Source organism: Tupaia chinensis, unplaced genomic scaffold (genome assembly GCF_000334495.1).
Source record: "Tupaia chinensis unplaced genomic scaffold, TupChi_1.0 Scaffold000231_1, whole genome shotgun sequence".
NCBI classification, from domain to species: Eukaryota; Metazoa; Chordata; class Mammalia; order Scandentia; family Tupaiidae; genus Tupaia; species Tupaia belangeri.
Genome location: NW_006159706.1, coordinates 2,449,595 through 2,468,149, shown reverse-complemented (window position 1 = coordinate 2,468,149; position 18,555 = coordinate 2,449,595). Strand labels below are relative to the sequence as shown.

The window sequence follows — 18,555 nt, the reverse complement described above, 5'->3', positions numbered from 1 at the left end:
TGCCCCTCTGTGTGGCGCGTGCGCCTGTTGCTGCCGCCACTTCTGGCGCCCCCGACGCCTCTTCTGTCCCAGGATGTGAGGGATCTGTCCACGAAGGGGGTTCAGGGGGCTGGGGTGGGTCATGGGAGGTGTTCGATTCTGGATAGGAACGGTAAGAAGACAGACCAATTGTGGAGGGAGGCACGCTCCTGCCGTGGCGTCCCCTTCGCTCGTCCCCCAGGAGCCATGTGCTATCTCCCCACAGCCCATCTCCTGAGCAACCCCCCATCCATGGAAGATGGATCATGGGTGGTGGTGAGGAGGACCACACTTACACACAGTCACTCGCTCCGAAGGGCATGAGGGTGGAGGAGGCATCGGGGTAGCATCGATCTCCCTCGCACACCCCTGCATGGCTCCCGGCCTGCTCCCGGCCTGGGGGGGAGGGGTAACGTGGGGACAGATGGGACGTTGGGGCAGGGGAAAGGGAGAGATCAGACAGGGACATCAAACACCAAGGGAGGAGGGAGGGAATCAGACCAAGCATCCCCAAGAAGGGCAGGCCCAAGGCAAGGCTGTGACAAAGGGCACAGACAAGGCCAGGGAGGACGGATCCGGGAGACAGACAGATGATGGGACAGAGGAGTCCGATGGAATGGGATGCGCCAACCCAACTCAACTCCTCCCGGGCTCCGGCAAGGAGCCCTCTTCCTCCCTACAGCCTGCGTTCCCGTCCAAACCCCACGCACAGGAAGCTTCTCTTCCCTGCTCTCCCCACAGAGCCTCTCCTCACACCCCCCGCCCAGACTTTCTGGCACACACACCTCACTTCTTGGGTGCACGGGCACCTCCTCCCCTGCAGACCTGCTCTGCTCACCCTGCTGACGCTGGGAGGACGGGACATAGCTGACAAGGACAACGTCACTGGAGCCTCCAGACTCCAGAGGGATGGGGTGCACCCGGAAATGCTCGAGCATATCGAAAATGGACTGGAACCACAGGTGCTGGACCCGGCACTGCCCCTCCTCATTCAGCGACAAACGCAGGTGCTGAGGGCGGATGAGCAAGATGAGGCGGGAGCCTAACCCCTGCAGGTCACAAAACCTTCCTCCCCAGACAGCAGTTCCTCCATCCCACCCGCAGGCCCTGCACAGAGCCTGCTCCTAGAGGAACTCACCTTGGCCTTGCCCTGGAAGTTGAAAGTGAGGACATACTCTCCCCTCCTCGTCTCACTCTGTCGTACCAGGAAGACACCGTGGGAGCCAGTGCCTCCTGTCAGCACTAACTGCGCAGCCTTGAGTCGAGAAAGCATCCCGTGGAACCAAGGATATCCTGAGAGGGGCTGGTCCCCCTCACCTCCCTCTGACTCCCCCTGGAACAGGAATGACCCTTCAGGAAGGAGAGAGGGAGGGAAACCAGGCTGTCAGGGAAGCCTCCCCCATCCTGGGAGGAAAAAAGCCTTGCTTTCCCTGGAGGCGCCTCCTCCCCTCCCCCGTGTCACCTCCCTCCCCTGGGTCAGATCGCTCAGGATCCCAAGATAGCAGTTCCAAGAAGGCAGGCAACCAGGCCAGGGACACACACTCACACCTCTGGTACCTGTGGCTGCTTCCGGAGTGTCTAGGGGAGGGTAGGGGGCTGAGAGGGGGTGAGCTGTCCCTGCGGAAGGTCCTTCTTCAATGGGGTGGCGGGGGGGCAACTCTGGGGGCAGCAGTTCCATTGAGTCAAAATGGGAGGCGGCAATGGAGGCAGAACTGGGGGAGATGGATGCCGAGGGGCGGTCTGAGAGGCCCCCATATGCCCCTGGAACAAAACAGAGGGGGGCAAAGGTGAGAACTCAAGAAGCTGCTCTCTGAGGGCCTGTTCTCCTGGGTCCGCTTCCCCACCAAGCCCACCCTGTGTGCACTGGTACGGTGGGCTGGGCCAAGGCTGACCCTCTGCAGGCAGCAATCGCTGCTGGTTCTTAGGAGGGGCTCCTCGTCTGCACTGCTTGCACTGCTTGACTGCACAGAGTCCCTGCAAGCATGTCCAGCAAGTTAAATGTGTCTCTATCTTCTCTGAATCAATGGCTGAAAGATTGTGGCATAGGTGGGGGAAAGAATCCCTCAAATACCTATTTTTTAATTTATTGTGTGCATGCACATGTGTGTACACATGTGGGTTTTTTTTTTCTTTTTTTAAAAAAGATTTTTTGGCCATAGGGCATGTGTGTTCACTTCACAGAGACAGAGAGAGAGAGAAAGTGAGAAATCACCTCCCCAAGGAGTATGGCCACACTGAAATCCTCTCTCTTCCATTGTCCTCTCAGGATTTGGGGCATGCACCCACATGCACCCAGCATGAGTTTCAAGTCACTGGGCCTGGGACTTGAGTTACAGTTGGCCATGTGGGAGTCCAGTGTCTTAACCACCATGCCAAATGCTGGTCCTACCTGCGTGGTTCTTTTATACAGGATCTTGCTGTTGCAACCTTCTGCCTCAATCTCCCAAGAAGCTAGGGCTAGAGACATGCACCATCATACCTGGATTTTAATGTTTTTAGAGAGTTATTTTTACGATAGGGGGCATGCGCTTGCTGGAGAGACAGAGAAATGGGAAGCGAGAAATCACCCCCTGGGGGGATGGCTCTGCTGTAAACCCTTCTCCTCTATTCTCTTCTTGGGATTTTGGGTAAGCACACACACTTGCTCAGTATGAGTTTTAAACCACCAGGTCCAGGACTCGAACCACCATACCTGGATTTTCAGGGTAGGCCAGGAATCAAACCAGAGCCCCCATGTGGCTTTATTGACCAGTAGTGTCAACCAGTGCATGGTACCTCAGCTAGTCCCTCAAATATCTGAACACTAGGGGACAAGACAGTGCTCACTGGTTAAACATGATGCTTTGTGAGGCTAAGCCACATGGGAAGATTCTGGTTTCACATGCAGAGACCTCCCTCAGAATGCTAGGCACATGTGTGCCCATGATCTGGGGCTAGCTGAGGTTGGGCATGGATTGTGGCAAAGAGACTCTATTAGGGTATTGTCTGTCTCTCTCTACTCATAGAGAAAATAAACTTGAAAAAATATATTTTGAGGGGCTGGCAGGTGGTGTGGTGGGTAAGAGTGCTGGACTTCCACATGGCCAATTGTGGTTCAAGTCCCAGACCTGGCAGCTTCCTTTCTCTCTCTCTCTCTCTCACATTCTGTCCCTTTCTGGTCAAATTAAAATAAATAAATAAATGAATAAATAAATAGATAAAATAAAGTTAAAATACTTCTTTAAATATATATATATATATTTATATATAGGGACCAGCAGTTAGTGTAATGGCTATGAGGAGAATAGAAGAGAAAGGAATGCGGTGTGGCCATCCCCCGGGGGGTGATTTCTTGCTTTCTATCTCTCTGTCTCTCTCTATCTGTCTGGCGAGCGCACACACCCTATGGCAAAAACCTCTCCAAAAAAAAAGTGTGTGTGTATATATATATATACACACACACTACTGACATTAAAAAGAAATCCTTTTTTTACATTACAGGACAAGGCCCCAACTCTAAGAAGCATCAAAGATTTGCCTTCCATTAATCCCAGGCTAACGTAAACCAATCTGATCTTTACTTTCACTTGTACCCATGTATCACATGAATCCATATATCCTCCACCTTGCCCGATTATCCCATCCAATCCCCCCAAATACCTTGGACCCTCCCTGCTTCAGGTCTCAGCTCTCACCCTTTGCCTCTCTCAAGCCATGTTCTCCCTTACCTCCTCCACACAGTGTGCCCTATCTACTCCACCACCCTGTTCTTCCTCCTCTCATATCCACGGGTGCTTCCTGCTTGTGCTGCTCAGATGGCAATGAACACAGGATCTCCATTTGGGGGACCTGCTTTTTATAGGGAATCAGGCCAGTCCAGCTAGCCTGTGAGCACACCGAGAGCAAGGTGCTCAGGTCAGGCATCTGTGAGTTCCCTCATATCCTGCCCAATGGCCCAGCACAAGGTCAGGTCTGTACTAGGGCCCTCCTGAATGTCTGCCTAGCAGGGGGACTGACCTACACGGATGATGTACATGGCCAGTACTCTGAAGACAGGCATGCGTGCAGTGTACAGGGCAGTGGCTCAGAAATTAGGCTGGTTTGCCTATCTTTGTTGGTGACTCTCAGAAAAGTCATTTCCTCTCCCTGGTCTTTGCTGCCTGAGATCTGATGACTTGGAAGGTCCATGCTAATGCTAAGGTTCTAGGATCCATTTGTTTGTTCAGTAAATACAGCTTACTTACTAGTCACCGTGAAACTGAAACTCAGGAAAGAGGGTCAGAAGAAAGGGGTATAATGGAAGCCAAGACTAGAAAAGTGAGTTGGGGCCAGGCAGACATATGTGTGTGTGTGTGTGTGTGTGTGTGTGTGTAAGGTGTGTGTGTGTAGGTAGGATATGTGTGTGTTCAGTCAAGATAGAAAGTAGAGTCAAAAGAAAATCTGGAGAGCCAGCAGTTGGTATAGTGGTCAAGGTGCCAGATTTCCACAGGGCCAACTGCAGTGTGAGTCCCAGACCTGGAGGGCCGACGTGCCAAAATCCCAAAGAGAAAACAGAGGAGAAGCAACTGTGGTGTGGTCATTCCCCCCTCAGGGGTGATTTCTCACTTTCTCTCTCACTGTCCTTCTCTCTCTTCAGCAAGTGCATGTACCCATGGCAAAACCTTAAAAGAGAGAGAGAGAGAGAGAGAAAATGTGGTACCATAGACTTGTGCACAGAAACGCAAGGTAAGAGTTCTACAGAGCATTTAGAAGCTAGTCGAAAAGAACCATGCTTCTAGTCAGAGGGGTGGCCTGCAGAAGACATGGAAAAGGTGTCAAGATTGGGCGCAGAAGGCTGGATGAGTTTACACGGGGCCTGTGTGGGGTAGTGGCGGTTCTAAATGGCAGGCTGTGGCTCAACGGTACTTGGCATGTTCAGCGACAAAAGACAAACACTTGTTGGGACTGGGATGCAGCAGCTGGGGACAGGTTAGGTACACAGCAGTCTGGAGAGGGGGCCTAGAACTGACAGCAGGGAGCCCTGTAGGGCAGCTTTGCGACTCTCAAAGGTTCCACCCTTACCCTGAGATAGGCGCTCATTGCTCTCGCTGGGTCCCAGCAGCAGATCCTGGCTGGGCAGGCTCTCTGAGTGGTTCAGGCAGGGCAGCTCCAGGCTGTCTGTGTTCTCCCTTGTAAGGAATGCGGTCCCCGGGGCCAGAGGGAGGGTCATGGGGCGAGGGCTGGTAGCAGGGCAAGGTCTGCAGAGACAGGGAAAATAGTGCTGGGAGGAAAGGCACCAGATGAGAGGCACAAACCGCTCCCCACCCCCTCCCAGGTCCTCTCAGGGACAGAAGCCAGGCTCCTCACCCTGGGCTCAAGCATTCTTGGATGTCGGACACCCAGGCCTTCACATGTAGGGCATCAGTCGTCTCCAGGATATACTCTGAGGGGCCTTCCACCTATGGAGAACAGAGGTGGCATTCAGTCAGGGCAAGGTTCAGGGAGGAGGCCCACAGGCCACTTTCAGGTCCTGATGCCTTTGACCACCCCTAATGAGAACAAAAACCTCTCCCTCTCTACCCCTGTCCCTGAAAAGCTGCAGCCCCAGAGATAAGCCATCAAGGCACTTGACTTGTATGTCCCTCCTACTGCCACTGTCATGTGCTTAAAGGTGCTGAGAAGTCTCTCCCCAGGGGGTGGGGGTTCTGAGCTCCTACCTTAACCACAAACGTGTTCTCCCGGTCGGGCATCTCCAGGGCTGTGGTTGTCCGGACATCCGTGATAGCAGAGCAGGGAATGCTGAGTCGGGGCCGAGACGCCTAGGTGTGGGGAGACAGAACACAAGCTCCAGGCTTGGACCTGGCAAAGACCACCCTTCCCCATTCACCTTCCTTCTAATCCTAAGGGTTAGACAAAAGGTAGTAACACTGCTTTCTCAGTCCTGCTTGCAGCGACTAATGCAGTTAGTTTGAAAAAAGTCAGCGAAGCCACTGCTGCGGGCTGGTAAACCCCACGGCTTCTCTTCGGGGCTGTTACCACTCTGGCTGTTCGAGCACGCCTCCCAGTCACCCACCCTCCTCTGGGCCTCACCTTGGGTGGCACAAAGAACTCCAGGCGACTTCCTCCTCCTCCTTCTCCTTCACTTCGAAGCAGTAAGCGACACTTCTGCCACTGAGGCTGCCCTCCACCCCCCGAGGCTGACCCAGCTGCTCCTCCTCCCCGGCCTACTCCAGCAGGGTCAGGAGCTGCCTCTTCTGCCCCCATGAAACTCAGCAGCTCTTCCCTCTGTACCATCCCTGCTCCATCCTTCAAGGTTCCCCCTCCCCGACTTAGTCTCAGCTTCTCAAAGCGGTGAGTCCATCTTTCCCCAGGGGACGGTCCATCACTAACCAGTCCTCTACCCATGGTCCCAGCCCCACCAGAGGAGTTGGAGTTGCTGTTTCCACCCAAGACTGGGGGGCCTGATGAGGTCTCCAGGGGCCCAGCTGGGGAGGGAGGGTCCACAGCCCCCCGCCACTGCAGGATGCCACGGACTGAACCTCGGACAGAGCGACCCACTGAGCGGAGGGAGAAGCGTTTCTTTAGCTTCGGCTTCGAGGCGGTCGTAGAAGAGGAAGAGACTGAGGAAGGGAGGGGGCCGGCCAGGTCCTCAGATGATCGAGAAGGGCCCAGCACAGCCAGGGGCCCACCCACCCTGCAGCTCTCAAGGGACAGGTCATGTGGCGAGATCTCCACACCAGGACTCAGGGGTGCCAGAATGGGTGGTGAGAGGGAGCCAGAGGCCCGGGCCACCTCGGCTTCAAAGTGCTGCAGGAAGAGCTCAGCGAAACGGCGGGAGAAGGCGGCCTCAGCCCCAGGCCCCGCGTACTGGGGGTGGGAGGCCAGGTAAAGGCGAAAACGTCGGGCAAAATCCAGGGCGGCAGCCCGGGCATGGGACTCACAGAACTCCCTCCAACTCGGGGGAGGGGGTGGTGGAAGGGGCGGCGGGGAGGGGGAGGCCCCATCCTCTGGGGAAGGGGCACCATTCATGATAGTCCCCAGGAGGTGGAGAGGAGGAGCCTGTGGGGAGGGGCAGCGAGGAGGGAGGCGGCCAGGAGACACGGGGTGAGCGGCAGCAGCTGCAGAAGGGAGAGAGGCAGACACAGAGTTACTGCTGAGGTGAGACTGGGGACCAGTCCCACCCCTGCCAGAGACTCCCTCCTCTGGTTCAGACTTCTCAGGAGCACTGGGGAAGAGAACCAAGCTGCCTCCTCTCTCCCTCCCAGATCCTCACACCCCACCAGCCCCAACTCCTAGCCTGCACCTCCCCTGCTGCCTTCACAACCACTTCCCTGGCTTTGAGTCCAGGAAGGATTCAGGGCTGGGGAGCACCGCCCTTCAAAAGGAATCTTTGCCAGATCACCTCCCTCTCTAAGACAGATCCTCCAATGTTTACTACACACTTCCCACACACCATTTCAGAGGCTGCCACATGGTTATCTTACCTTTCCCTGGGAGAGGTTTTTTAATAACCTCTCTAACAGATGAGGAAACCGAAGCTCACAAGTTTCAGAATTCCAAGTCTACTGTTTTTCCCACTGCACAGCTCTTGTCCCCAGAGACTGGCTGTGCCAGCCTCAGCAATAGCTCCTTACCGCCCCAGCTCTCAGGAGGCCAGAGAGGAGCTGGGACTACAGAGCTCAGAGACCTGGTCTCACGCATCCTATGGTCAACCCGAGGTCACTCGCTAATGAGGATGGGTGGATAATGGATTGAAACAGCAACTGTCCTGACAGCTGACCTCAGGGTCCAACACACAAGCACTGTGAAGCCTTGGCATGCCTAGTGCCTTCTTTGGTGACCCTTCAGTCTGGGGCCTGGAGGCAGCAGCACCAGCGGAGAGGCTGAGGGTAGGGTCAGAGCACGTTTTGGCTGGCTGCAAGGTGAGTAAAACAACACAGGGAGCTAGGCCCTAGCATTTTTCGCCTCCCTGCCCTCTCACGGGAAAGTGCACCTGAAAGGCTGGTTAGGCTGGTGGTTAAGGCTGTGGGTTCTAGAACCAGACTTGGGCTGAAGTCCCAGCTCAGCCACCTGTTAGCTGTGTGATCCTGAACAAATTACACATGCTCTCTGAGCCTCGAGAAGACAGAGCTAACAATCCTTATCCCCTAGAATTACTGGAAGAATTAATCAGGATGGCATAAGTCAGTGCCTGACACAAAGTAAGCACTCCATAAACAATTATCATTATTACTACCTTTATGGGGAAAACAGTATTATGGTCCCAGTTTTCTGAAACAAACATGAGAGAAAGAGCGTTCCCAAGATCGTACAACTAGAAAGTGCCAGGGCTGGGCGTGGAATTTACAGCCCATGGCTCTGTAGTTAGTGCTCCTTCCCCATGCTATAAGGAGAGGTGACAGCCCCAGGACTGGGGTGAGGGCAGTTCAGGACCGTCTCCCCAAACCCTAGTAACTTTGGACTCCTGCCCCTATCCCTCCCCTTCCTCCTTGGCCTAGGCCCTACGCACTCAGATGGCCCCAACCACAGGAACAACTCCAAACCAACGAGCAGCAGCCAGGAGATGCGGGTGTCATGGAGCACAGGGGAACCGAGCCAAGAGGTGCAGACACAGCAGAGCTCTGTCTCTAGCCAGAGGCCACCTCGGTTCACACAGGCCCACCCAACCCTCTGCACCCCAGGCAGACCCAGCCCCCTCAGACCCGCTGACCCCGCGGCTCCTGAGCTGGTGACTCAGTTTCTCTTCTGCCAAACACACATTTTCTCGGTGCACCTGCCTCTTGGCTCAGTTCTGCTATTTCCCGAAGGGCGGGTGGTGGAGGGCGCAGGCTTCGCTCCTGGCTCGGACCCTCCGGGCCCGGTGGTCAATCCACTCCGACCCGACCCTACTCCCTCGACACCCCCCACTGGCCCATTCCCCGGGGCCGCAGCCTCCTCGGGATCAGCCCTGTCTGCAGCACTGTCCGGGGCCAAGTGCTCCTCCTGCCCTCGGGCCCCACGCCCACCCCCACCAGGGCTCCTCTCAGGCGCCAGGGCCGGGTCGCGGAGAGGAAAGAGGCACTTGAAGAGGGGGGTTCCGGTTCCGGTCCCACCTGCATCTCGGTCCCCGCGGTTAGCTCCGGCGGCGGCAGCGGCGGCAGCTCCCGCTCCCTACGCCCCCCCTCCCTCCGTGACGAGCGTCCAGCCCGGCTCTGCGCAGGCGCCGGGACCCCTTTTCCCGTCGCCGAAGGAAGCGACCATAGAGAGGAGCGGCGAGAGGGAAGGGCCCCTGCGTACTCACTTCCGCCATCCTCCTGCTCCGTGCAGTGTTCAAGAGCCAAGAGAGTGTGGAGCTGGCAGAGCTTCAGTGACTTCTATAGTTGCACCTAAAAGGGACCACAGAAGCAGGAGTGGGACAGGGTTGGAGTCCACCAAAGCATCTTCCTGGAGAAATTCGGGAACAAAGGAGCGAAGTCGACCATAGAGAAGCCACCTTTGGGAACAGAGTCCCGAGGCCCTTCCGAATGCTAGAGTAGCCGCCGAGTACCGGAAACCAGCGAGATGAAAGGCTTTTTGAAGGACCCGTTGCAGCCTAGAGCGCCTGGCCTTGCTGTTGAGGGGGACCTAGACATCGCCCCAAGCTGGGCGAGGGAAGCGGATGACCTTGGGGAGGCCACGGGAGGAGGCGGAGTCTGAACTTGCGACCTTGGTTTCTTGTAGGAAAGGGGCAGGCGGAGAAGGCGGCTCCATCTCAAGAGGGAGAATAAAGATGGGATGCAAAAATAATGAGGTGAATTTGGGACATGCTGTGGACATCCAGAAGTAAGTGGACATACAGCCTGGAGCTCAGGAGAGACGTCCAGACCAGTAACAGCAATTGAGAACCATTAAGTTGTAAACGACATTCTAAACCATGAACACAGTGAGAACCACTGTCAATCCAGTCTCATCCTTGACCCAGCCCAGCTCTTGGTGGCCTAAACTATAAGGGGCTCTATGGTTCAAGACGTTGGAGAGTCCGGAGTAGATCAAGCTGTGGGAACAGCTGAATACGGGGCCAAAAAATACCAGGAATTTTCACCACCCCTGGTTGTGCTTTCCCTGTGCATTTGGCTTCACTGTCAGGGTCTCCTCTTCTAATAGCAAAATGGTTTTCTATAGTTCCAAACTTAGGTCCTAACAGCATAACACCACCCAAAAAAGCAAGCTGCTTCTGAGATTCCCAAAACTTTTCCAGAAAGGACTAGCTGATTGGGTCAAGTGGCCATTGTGGAATACAGAAGCTAGTAACTGAAGAAATGGAGATGGATTAATGATCCGATTCACATTAAAATGTTTCTGACGGAGGCTAGATGAGGCTAGATGGGGTCGGGAAAACTCATGGAAGAGTAGGTTCCAACCTAGCCAACCACAGTCCTAACTATATAACCTCAGTTTGCAGATGGCTTGTTAAGGTCTTCAGCACCAGTTTTGTCTACTGATCTTCCCAGGTCAGAAGTTTGTGAAAAGGATCCTGTTCCTGTGGGATCTATCCCCTACCTCATACCTTATACACCTTTTTCTGTAGTTGTCCTATCATTGTTTGGGGGAGAGAGGCACAGCTGAAGAATGCACAAAGGCAAGCAACTGTTGATAAATTATACTTGGGAGTGCTGTGTCTAAACTTTCTGTGACAAGCCAGCAGGTGGCAGTTAAGACACCGGATTCCCACATGGCCAGCTGCGTGTCTCAAGTCCTGGGCCCTATGGCTTGAAAAATGCTGGTGTGTGTGTGTGTGTGTGTGTGTGGGGGGAATCCTAAATGGAGAATATAGGAGAAGGGATTGCAGTATGGCCATCCCAAGGGGTGGGGTGGGAGGGTTGGTTTTTCGCTTTCCCTCTTTTTCTGGCGATCACTTACATGCTATACCAAAAGAAACAAAAACCAAAATAAAAAACAAACAAACAAACAAAAAACAGGAGAAACCAGTAAGAAAGTGGGAGAAGCAAGCAAGGGAAGGAGAGGAAGCCCAGCTAATGTGTGATGTCAAGCAGAAAATTACTGTTTGATCCCACAGGAAGCCCTGGATATAAGTTTAGATTTGTCCAGAAACAAGGGAGCTGGGCCTTTCAAAATTAATCTGCCTTAGCCATTGACCAAGAGCTCCCTCAGAGATGTCAATTTCCATGCATTTCTGTCAAGACAAAGCCCTCCAGAAGCCCGAAGGTATTCCCCCCAAACAATAAGGCCCTTGAAGTTCTAACTGATGGAAGAGAAACTACATACAAGAGCAAGACATGTGTGAGTTGAAGGAAATGTGTGTGTCAGGGGAGGAAGACACAGAGATGATTAAAAGGGATCTGTGGGAAATGGGGCCATGCACAGCCATTATCTCCTATAGAAGACTTTGATAAGAGATCAATAAGTGATCTTGAGAGGAATTTTAGGGAGGTGGTAGCAGCAGAAAACAAATGATAGTGGTTTGGGTGGTAAAGAAGTGGGAGAAATGTGGAGCAGCTCTACCTCATTTGGTTGAAAAGAAAAGGAAGTAAAGAGGGATGTAGTTTGAGAAGATGGAAAAGTTTGCTTGTTTGTTTATATCCTGAGGGAGATGTGGTTATGTTGAAAGTCTAAGGGAAAAGGGGCAGATAGAGAGGATGGGAAGGTGGGAAGAGAGAGCATCCAGGGTCCAGGTAAAGCCAAGGTATTACTGTGAAGGAGAGAAACACCTCTTTCTCAGGAATTGGATGTAATACTCAAAATGCTTTCAGCTACAAATCAGAGAAGCCCCAATTTAAGCTAGTTCAAACATGAAAAGAGAAGGAGTTTATTAGTTCAAAGAATAGAAGATCAGAGGTAGAATGACTTCAAGCATGGTTGAAGCCAGTTTAATTTGAACTTGGTCTCAGTCTCTTTCCTCTCTGCTTTCCTCTGGACTGTTCATTTTCAGACAGGTTGTTCCCTTACATGTTGCAAGATGTTCACCAGCAGCTATAAGCTTCATTCTACCAGCTTAACACTTGCAGGAAGATCATAGCTTTCTCAGTAGATCCAGCAAATGAAATAGGGTTGAGTTTCTAAAACACTTTAAATTTCGTGAGCAATAGAAATATCTGTTACTCATGAGTCCCTTAGATCATACCTCTGTTTTTGCTAATGTGATTCATGACAGGTCCCTAGATAGCTTCAGGATGGGAACTGGCCACCAAAAAGACCAACCTGGTGATAAGGAGGTTGGGATTTTGAGCCTGCCTGACCTCCAGGGAGGAAAGGGGGCCTGGAGATCAAAACCAATCACATAGTCAATGATTTAATCAGTCATGGCTAAGTAATGAGACCCTGGGACCAACAGATGGCATAATGGTTATGTTGCTAGATCCCCATGTAGTCAACCATGATTTGAGTCCAGGACTTGATGGTTTGAAACACACCAGGTGTGTGAGCATGTGTGCCCAAAAATTTCCGAGAGAAGTTGGAGAAGGGATTATGGTGTGGCCATCCCCCTTGGGGGGGAGTGATTTCTCACTTTCTGTTTCTCTGGCAAGGAGATGTGCCCTATAGCAAAAATCTCTCTCTAAAAGAAAAAAGTAATGAGACCCTAATAAAAAACTGGACACTAAAGCTCCATAGGTGTCCTGGCTGTCAAATGCATTGATGAGCTGGGAAGGTGGGTACATATTCCACTGGCAGAAGGCATGGGAACTCTGCATTTGGATCATCTCAGAACTCACCCTATGCGTTTCTCCATTTGGCTGGTCCTGATATGTTTATAATAAAACTAACCCCACATATAGTACTTTCCTCCATTCTGAGTCATTCTTGTGAATTACTGAACTTGAGAATGGGGAAAGTGAGGCCTCCTCTAGAAAGCTATGCAGAGCTGGGACCAGCAGTTGGCATAATAGCTATGTTGCTGGACTCCCATGTAGTCAACTACGGTTCAAGTCCTGGACCCAGTGGCTTAAACTCACACCAGGCACATGTGCGTGCACGCCCAAGATCTCGAGAGGAGAATGGAGGAGAAGGGATTGCGGCGTGGCCATCCCCCCAGGGGGTGATTTTGCACTTTCTGTCTCTCTGTTTCTCTCTGTCTTTCTGGTGAGGTTATGCACTCTATAACAAAGACCTCTCAAAAAAAGAAAAGAAAAAGAAAAAGAAAAAAATTAAATAATTAAAAAAATTTTTTGAAAGAGAAAAACCTTTCTCCTCTAAGCAAATCCACAGACCCCTAAAGATAACTGTTTTCAGCTTCCTTTGTCTGTATCCTGTTACCAGTTTCTCCCCCCCCCATGTCTCTTGAGAATTAAAGCCCTGGGCCGACAGGCCAGTCTGAGCTTGTATCAGGGAGGAGTGTGACTGTTTTTTGTTTTTTTAAAGTTCACTTCTTCTGGGGACCAGCAGATGGCATAAAGGTTACATTGCTGGACTCTCACATAGTCAACTGTGGTTCAAGTCCCAGATGTGGCTGCTTAAAATTCACACTGGGCACGTGTGCATGTGCCCAAAATCCTGAGAGAAGAAAGAAAAAGCATTGCAGTGTGGCCATCCCCATGGGGGTAATTTTTCACTGTCTGTCTCTGGTGAGCGCACATGCCCTATAGCAAAAATCTCTCTAGAAGCAAAACTTGGTATTATTCACAAGTGTTTTCACAGGCAGCCGGCTCCCCTGGTCTCTGCAACTCTGAACCCACCCAGTTAATGTTTCTTGTGCTGACTATGCTAAATTCATGCTGTCATACCTATCTATCCACTAGATATCGTACTCATTCTATTTTTTCACTGCAATATTGGTCATAGGTATGACTAGATATCATTTTCCTTCTTTTAAAGTTTATTCATTTATTTCATGAGTTGAAAGAGATAGAGACAGAACCCCCAATAGGTTTTTAAAAAAATATTTATTTAATTTTACTTATTATTTTGATTTGCTATAGGGCACACATGCTCACCAGAGGAGATAGACAGAGAGAGAGAGAAAGTGAGAAATCAAGTTACCAGGTCCAAGACATGAACCTCAGTCAGCCATATGGGAGTCCAGTGCCTTCACCACCACACCACCTGCTGGCCCCACCCCCAACAGGTCTTGTTGCCATGATCCACTCCCGACCTTCAGCAAGCCTTGACTCATGGGCAAACAACATGGCGGGTGTACTCAGGGAGGTCTTCAGACTTGAACCAGGAACCTTCTCTTGTGGGATTGACTCAGAGAGCATCACATTTACCACTGTGCCTTCCAGATCCCGCAACATCCAGAGTCAGAAGGAAGTCCATCCCTGTTTGGCCCCTTGGATATCTTTTATTTCTTATTTACCTGGGGGTATGTGTGCTTGTTGGAATTGGGGGAAGATAGAGAGACAGAGAACCCCCCACAAGGGATGGTCATTCCACAGTCCTTTCTCCCCATCTCTCCCTCCTTTTGGGACTTTGGGCATGGGACAGTTGGCCATATGGGATCTAGTTGTCTCAACCACCAGGCCACAGGCTGGCCCCCCTGGACACCTTTAGAAGAGACTTTCTATACTGGGTAATGCCCCGCCACCAGTTCTGCTCCCCAACGTCAAAGTTAGAGTACACCTCTCCACCTCTTCTAATGCAAAAATGTTGATACAGGACCTAGGGTTCTCCAATGAGATGCATCCACATGAGATTGAATTTGCTTGACTTTGGAGAGCCTTGTGACGGAAAGGTCACTTTTCTGAAACGGAAGTGGCTTCAGTGCCACCAGCAGTGGCTGTTAAGATGAGTCTGTATCCTGGCATGTAGCATCTGCTGGCAATGGCAGTAGCAGCAGTTTTCTTTTCAGGTCAGATCAGATCTGTGGCTTGGAACTGTTGGTCCAGCCCACCCCACAATCCTGTAAGCCACCTAATACTCTTCGTTTGTTTTTTTTAGAGTTTTTTTTTTTTTTTTTTTTTTTTTTTTTTCTTTTTTTCTTGTGCTCACTGGAGAGACAGAGAGAGAGAGAGACAGAGAGAGAGAGAGAGAGATCACCCCTCCCCAGGGCAGATGGCCATGCCATAATCCTCCATTCTCCTCTTGGGATTTTGGGCATATAAGCATACATGCTCAAGTGTGAGTTTCAAGTTGCTGAGTCTGGGACTCAAACTGCAGTTGGCCATGTGGGCACCCAGTGCCTTAACCACTATGCCACCTGCTGGCCCCAAGCCACCTAGTACTCTTTACAAATCACTCCTCTGCTTAAAGCAGCCAGTATAAAATCCATTATCTGTAAGTTAAGACTCCTGGCTGATCCAGGAAAAATGGCCTCTTTCTGGACTCTTCAACTTCAGTCATTCAAGTGCCACCTGCCCCCAAATTTGCCATATATTTGTACTACCATAATATTATCTACCAGTGTTCTTTTTTTTTTTTTTTTGAAAGGTTTTTGCTACAGGGCACGTGCTCGCCAGAAAGGCAGAGAGAGACAGAAAGTGAGACATCACCCCACAGGGAGGATGGCCATACTACAATCCCTTCTTTTCCAGTCTCCTCTCAGGATCTTGGGCACACATGCACACATGCCCAGCGTGAGTTGAAGCCACTGGGTCCGGGCCTCAAACTGTAGTCAACTACATGGGGGTCCAGCAACATAGCCATTACGCCATCTGCTGGTCCCCCAGTGTTCTCTAAATTGATTAATTTTTTAAAAACTTGATATTATTTCAGTTGTTATTTTCATTCATGGTAGAATGTATACATGTACATGAGAGAGTGCAAAAGAGAAAAAAAAACCCACAGGGCTCAGTCACACTGCAATCCCCTTCCTTCAGCCCACAAGGATCCTGGGCTCATAAGCATGCACCTGGATGTTTTCAGGCTCAATAGGCAAGGGACTCGAATGGGAGTTGGCATGTGTCTTCCAGTTCCACAATCCGGTATGCTACGAACTGCACCACAAGGCTGGGCTTACTTATGCCAGTTTTTCCCAAACTGATACATTTAAAATGAATTGGGACAGCCAATGGCATAACTGAGGTGGCTGGGTCCTTCGTGGCCAGCTGTGTGGTTTGAATCCCAGGCTGGTAGCTTGAGAAACACACTGGGTGTGTGTGCTTGTGTGCCCAAAATCCTAAGAGGAGAATGGGGGAGAAGGGATGGCAGCATGGCCATCCCCCCGGGGAATGACTTCTCATTCTCTTTCTCTCTCTCTTTTGTGATTTCTTTCTCTCCAGTGAGTGCACATGACCTATAGCAAAACTAAAAATAAATAAATAAATAGAACTAAATTAAACTAGAAACTACAACTAAAAATAGAAACCTTTAGTTCAAAGATCACCCTAAAATCCTCACATATTGGCTCAACAAAAGTGGTCCATGCTTGGGGCTGGCAGGTGGGGTGGTGGTTAATGGCACTGGATTCCCACATGGCTGACTGTGGTTCGAGTCCCAGACCTAGCGGCTTGCTTTCTCACTTTCTCCCTTTCTCTCTCTCACTCTGCCCCTATCTGGTCAAATTAAAATAAAGAAACACAGTTAAAAATAAAAAAAGTTGTCCGTGCTCATTGATATTGCTACACAGCAAGTTAAGGCTACATAGGATTCCTGGATTTGACACCCAGTCCATTCTACAGGGTGGTAGAGAGGTGCACATCTATAATCCCGGCTACTTGGGAGGCTGAGGCAGGAGGACTACAATATAGCCACTGAAGTATAGGGTAGAAAAAAAGAAGAAAAAAATTGTTAGGGTTTTTGCCATAGGGTATGCGTGCTTACCAGAGAGAGACAGTGAAGGGGAAAGTGAGAAATCGGGTGATGGGGGGATGTGTGGCCACACCACAATTCCTTCTCTTCTCTGGCATTTTAGGCAAGCATGCACATGTATTCTGCATGATTTTCAAGCTGCCAGGGCCAGGATTTCAATCATGGTGAGCCATGTGGGGATTCAGTGCCTTAACCACTATGCCATCTGCTGACCTCCACAAAGAAAATTATTTTATATTATACTAGCCGTTCTCAAGCAGAGCTGAGGGATTAGAAGGCCAGAGAGAGAAGTCTTCCTAGCACGTTCCTTACTTTATCTGAGCAGTAAAATGATAGCTAAATTATAGTATGATGTTGTGGTTAGGTGCATACTTTTTGGGGTTTAGCTGTGTTGGGTTCCTTTATCAGCCTCTCATTTTCTCACCGGTGAAATGGGGGAAATAACAGATCCTACCACACAGGGGAGAACCGGTATGAATGCCTGATACATAGAATGCTGTTTGTTCAGTTTCCCAAACTCCTCTGAGTTTTAGAACAGTTTCCCTGTCTGTGCCTAGACTCCACTGAACCATAACCTCCAGGGAAGGAATTAGGGAATCTCTTTGAAATACACGCTGTCAACTGAGTCTTCAGATCGATGAGCTTCGGAACATTAATCAGAGTTAAGCAGCCACTACTATCAGGTCGGGGTGATGCTTGCCACGCTGTGATGAGATGACGGTCACCCGCTACCCTCGCACTCATTCGTTCAGTCAGCAGACCTTTAATGAGCACTCTCTGCATGCCCTTTATGTTCTGGGCTGGGACCACAGGGAGAACAAGAAAGACTGGCTGCCCTTAATAAAGTCTCAAGGGACCAGCAGATGGTGGAATGGTTATGGTGCTGGCTCCCATGGAGTTGACAGAGGTTCGAGTCCCAGACCTGGAGGCTTAAAACTCACGCCAGGCATGTGTGTGTGCATGCCCCAAATCCCAAGGAGAATGGAGGATAAGGGATTGCAGTGTGGCCATGGGTGTGTGAGTGTGTGTGTGATTTCTCTCTTTCTGTCTCTCCAGCAAGCACAAGCGCCCCATAGCAAAAATCTCTCCACAAAATAAATAAATAAATGAAAGTCTCCTCAAGCCAGTCCCTCACCCTCTGGTCATCTGTTTAATTAGGTGGGTGAGCCTACGATCAAGGGAATTGCCCCTTACGCTGATTTGCAGCTACAGGAGTGGGGCAGCAAGGCGCTGTCTCGTGCCCATGTGAGGTTAGGCAGTATAGGGTCCAGCAAGCTGCAAGCCTGCAGGGCCAGTATTGTGAGGCTCCAGGACCCCATTCCTGACCCCTCCCAGTTCATTTCCTCACAAGGTGAGAAGTCAGGCTCGTTTTCTGAAGTGGACATTCCCATTCCCATTTTACAAATCAGAAAACAAAGGCGCAGCGGAAAGATGGGTCACACCTGAGCTCAACTCCCACGGATGTCGAAGGTCCTGTCCTACCTTCAGCTGCCACAGAGGCCGCCAGATCTCTCGCTAGATCCGTGGAAGGAGTCGGCTTCCAGGGAGCTTGGGGGCCTCTATCCGCGGGGCCCTCTCACCGAGCAGCCTAGCTTTACCTGACTCCTACCCCAAGGCCTCCCACAGCATGCCCCCTAGGAACTCCAGAGTCCAAGAGTTCCGGGGCGCTGGTGCATTATGGGGCGCTCCACTCTTCCCCCCGGCGTCGCCAGAGAGAACTAAGTGAGCCCCCAAGCTGCGCGGCCGAGCGCGGCGGGGAAACCCTTTCCCTCCTTCCCGATCCCGAAGCACCGCCCCTTGTCCAGAAGTCGGCGGAGATGGCCATAGAAACTGGCGGCTAGAGGCACCCAGGCTTGCCCTCCCGACCCTCACTTCCGCCGGAAGTGACCTCCAACGGCGAGTGCCCTTCCTCTGCTGCAC

The 18,555-nt window shown here is 51.3% G+C and overlaps 1 protein-coding gene across 3 annotated transcripts in view; it reads right to left on the bottom strand.

Moving 5' to 3' along the window:
- Positions 1–9,172, bottom strand: part of SH2B1 (SH2B adaptor protein 1) — a 10,674-nt gene extending 1,502 nt beyond the window's left edge. The window contains exons 1-10 of one of the 3 annotated variants that reach the window (XM_006148244.3): positions 9,069–9,172; positions 6,067–7,094; positions 5,694–5,795; positions 5,344–5,435; positions 5,059–5,234; positions 1,576–1,779; positions 1,157–1,368; positions 804–1,028; positions 315–414; positions 8–138 (exon numbers count right to left, since the gene is read on the bottom strand). In XM_006148244.3, coding sequence (XP_006148306.1) covers positions 137–138; positions 315–414; positions 804–1,028; positions 1,157–1,368; positions 1,576–1,779; positions 5,059–5,234; positions 5,344–5,435; positions 5,694–5,795; positions 6,067–7,005 — 2,052 coding nt within the window. In that variant the 5' untranslated portion in view covers positions 7,006–7,094; positions 9,069–9,172 and the 3' untranslated portion in view covers positions 8–136. Of the gene's footprint in view, positions 1–7; positions 139–314; positions 415–803; positions 1,029–1,156; positions 1,369–1,575; positions 1,780–5,058; positions 5,235–5,343; positions 5,436–5,693; positions 5,796–6,066; positions 7,095–9,068 lie in introns of those variants that run through there. The other 2 variants (XM_006148245.3, XM_027771770.1) reach the window with 2 other exon arrangements.
- Between the last annotated feature and the right edge of the window lie 9,383 nt (positions 9,173–18,555).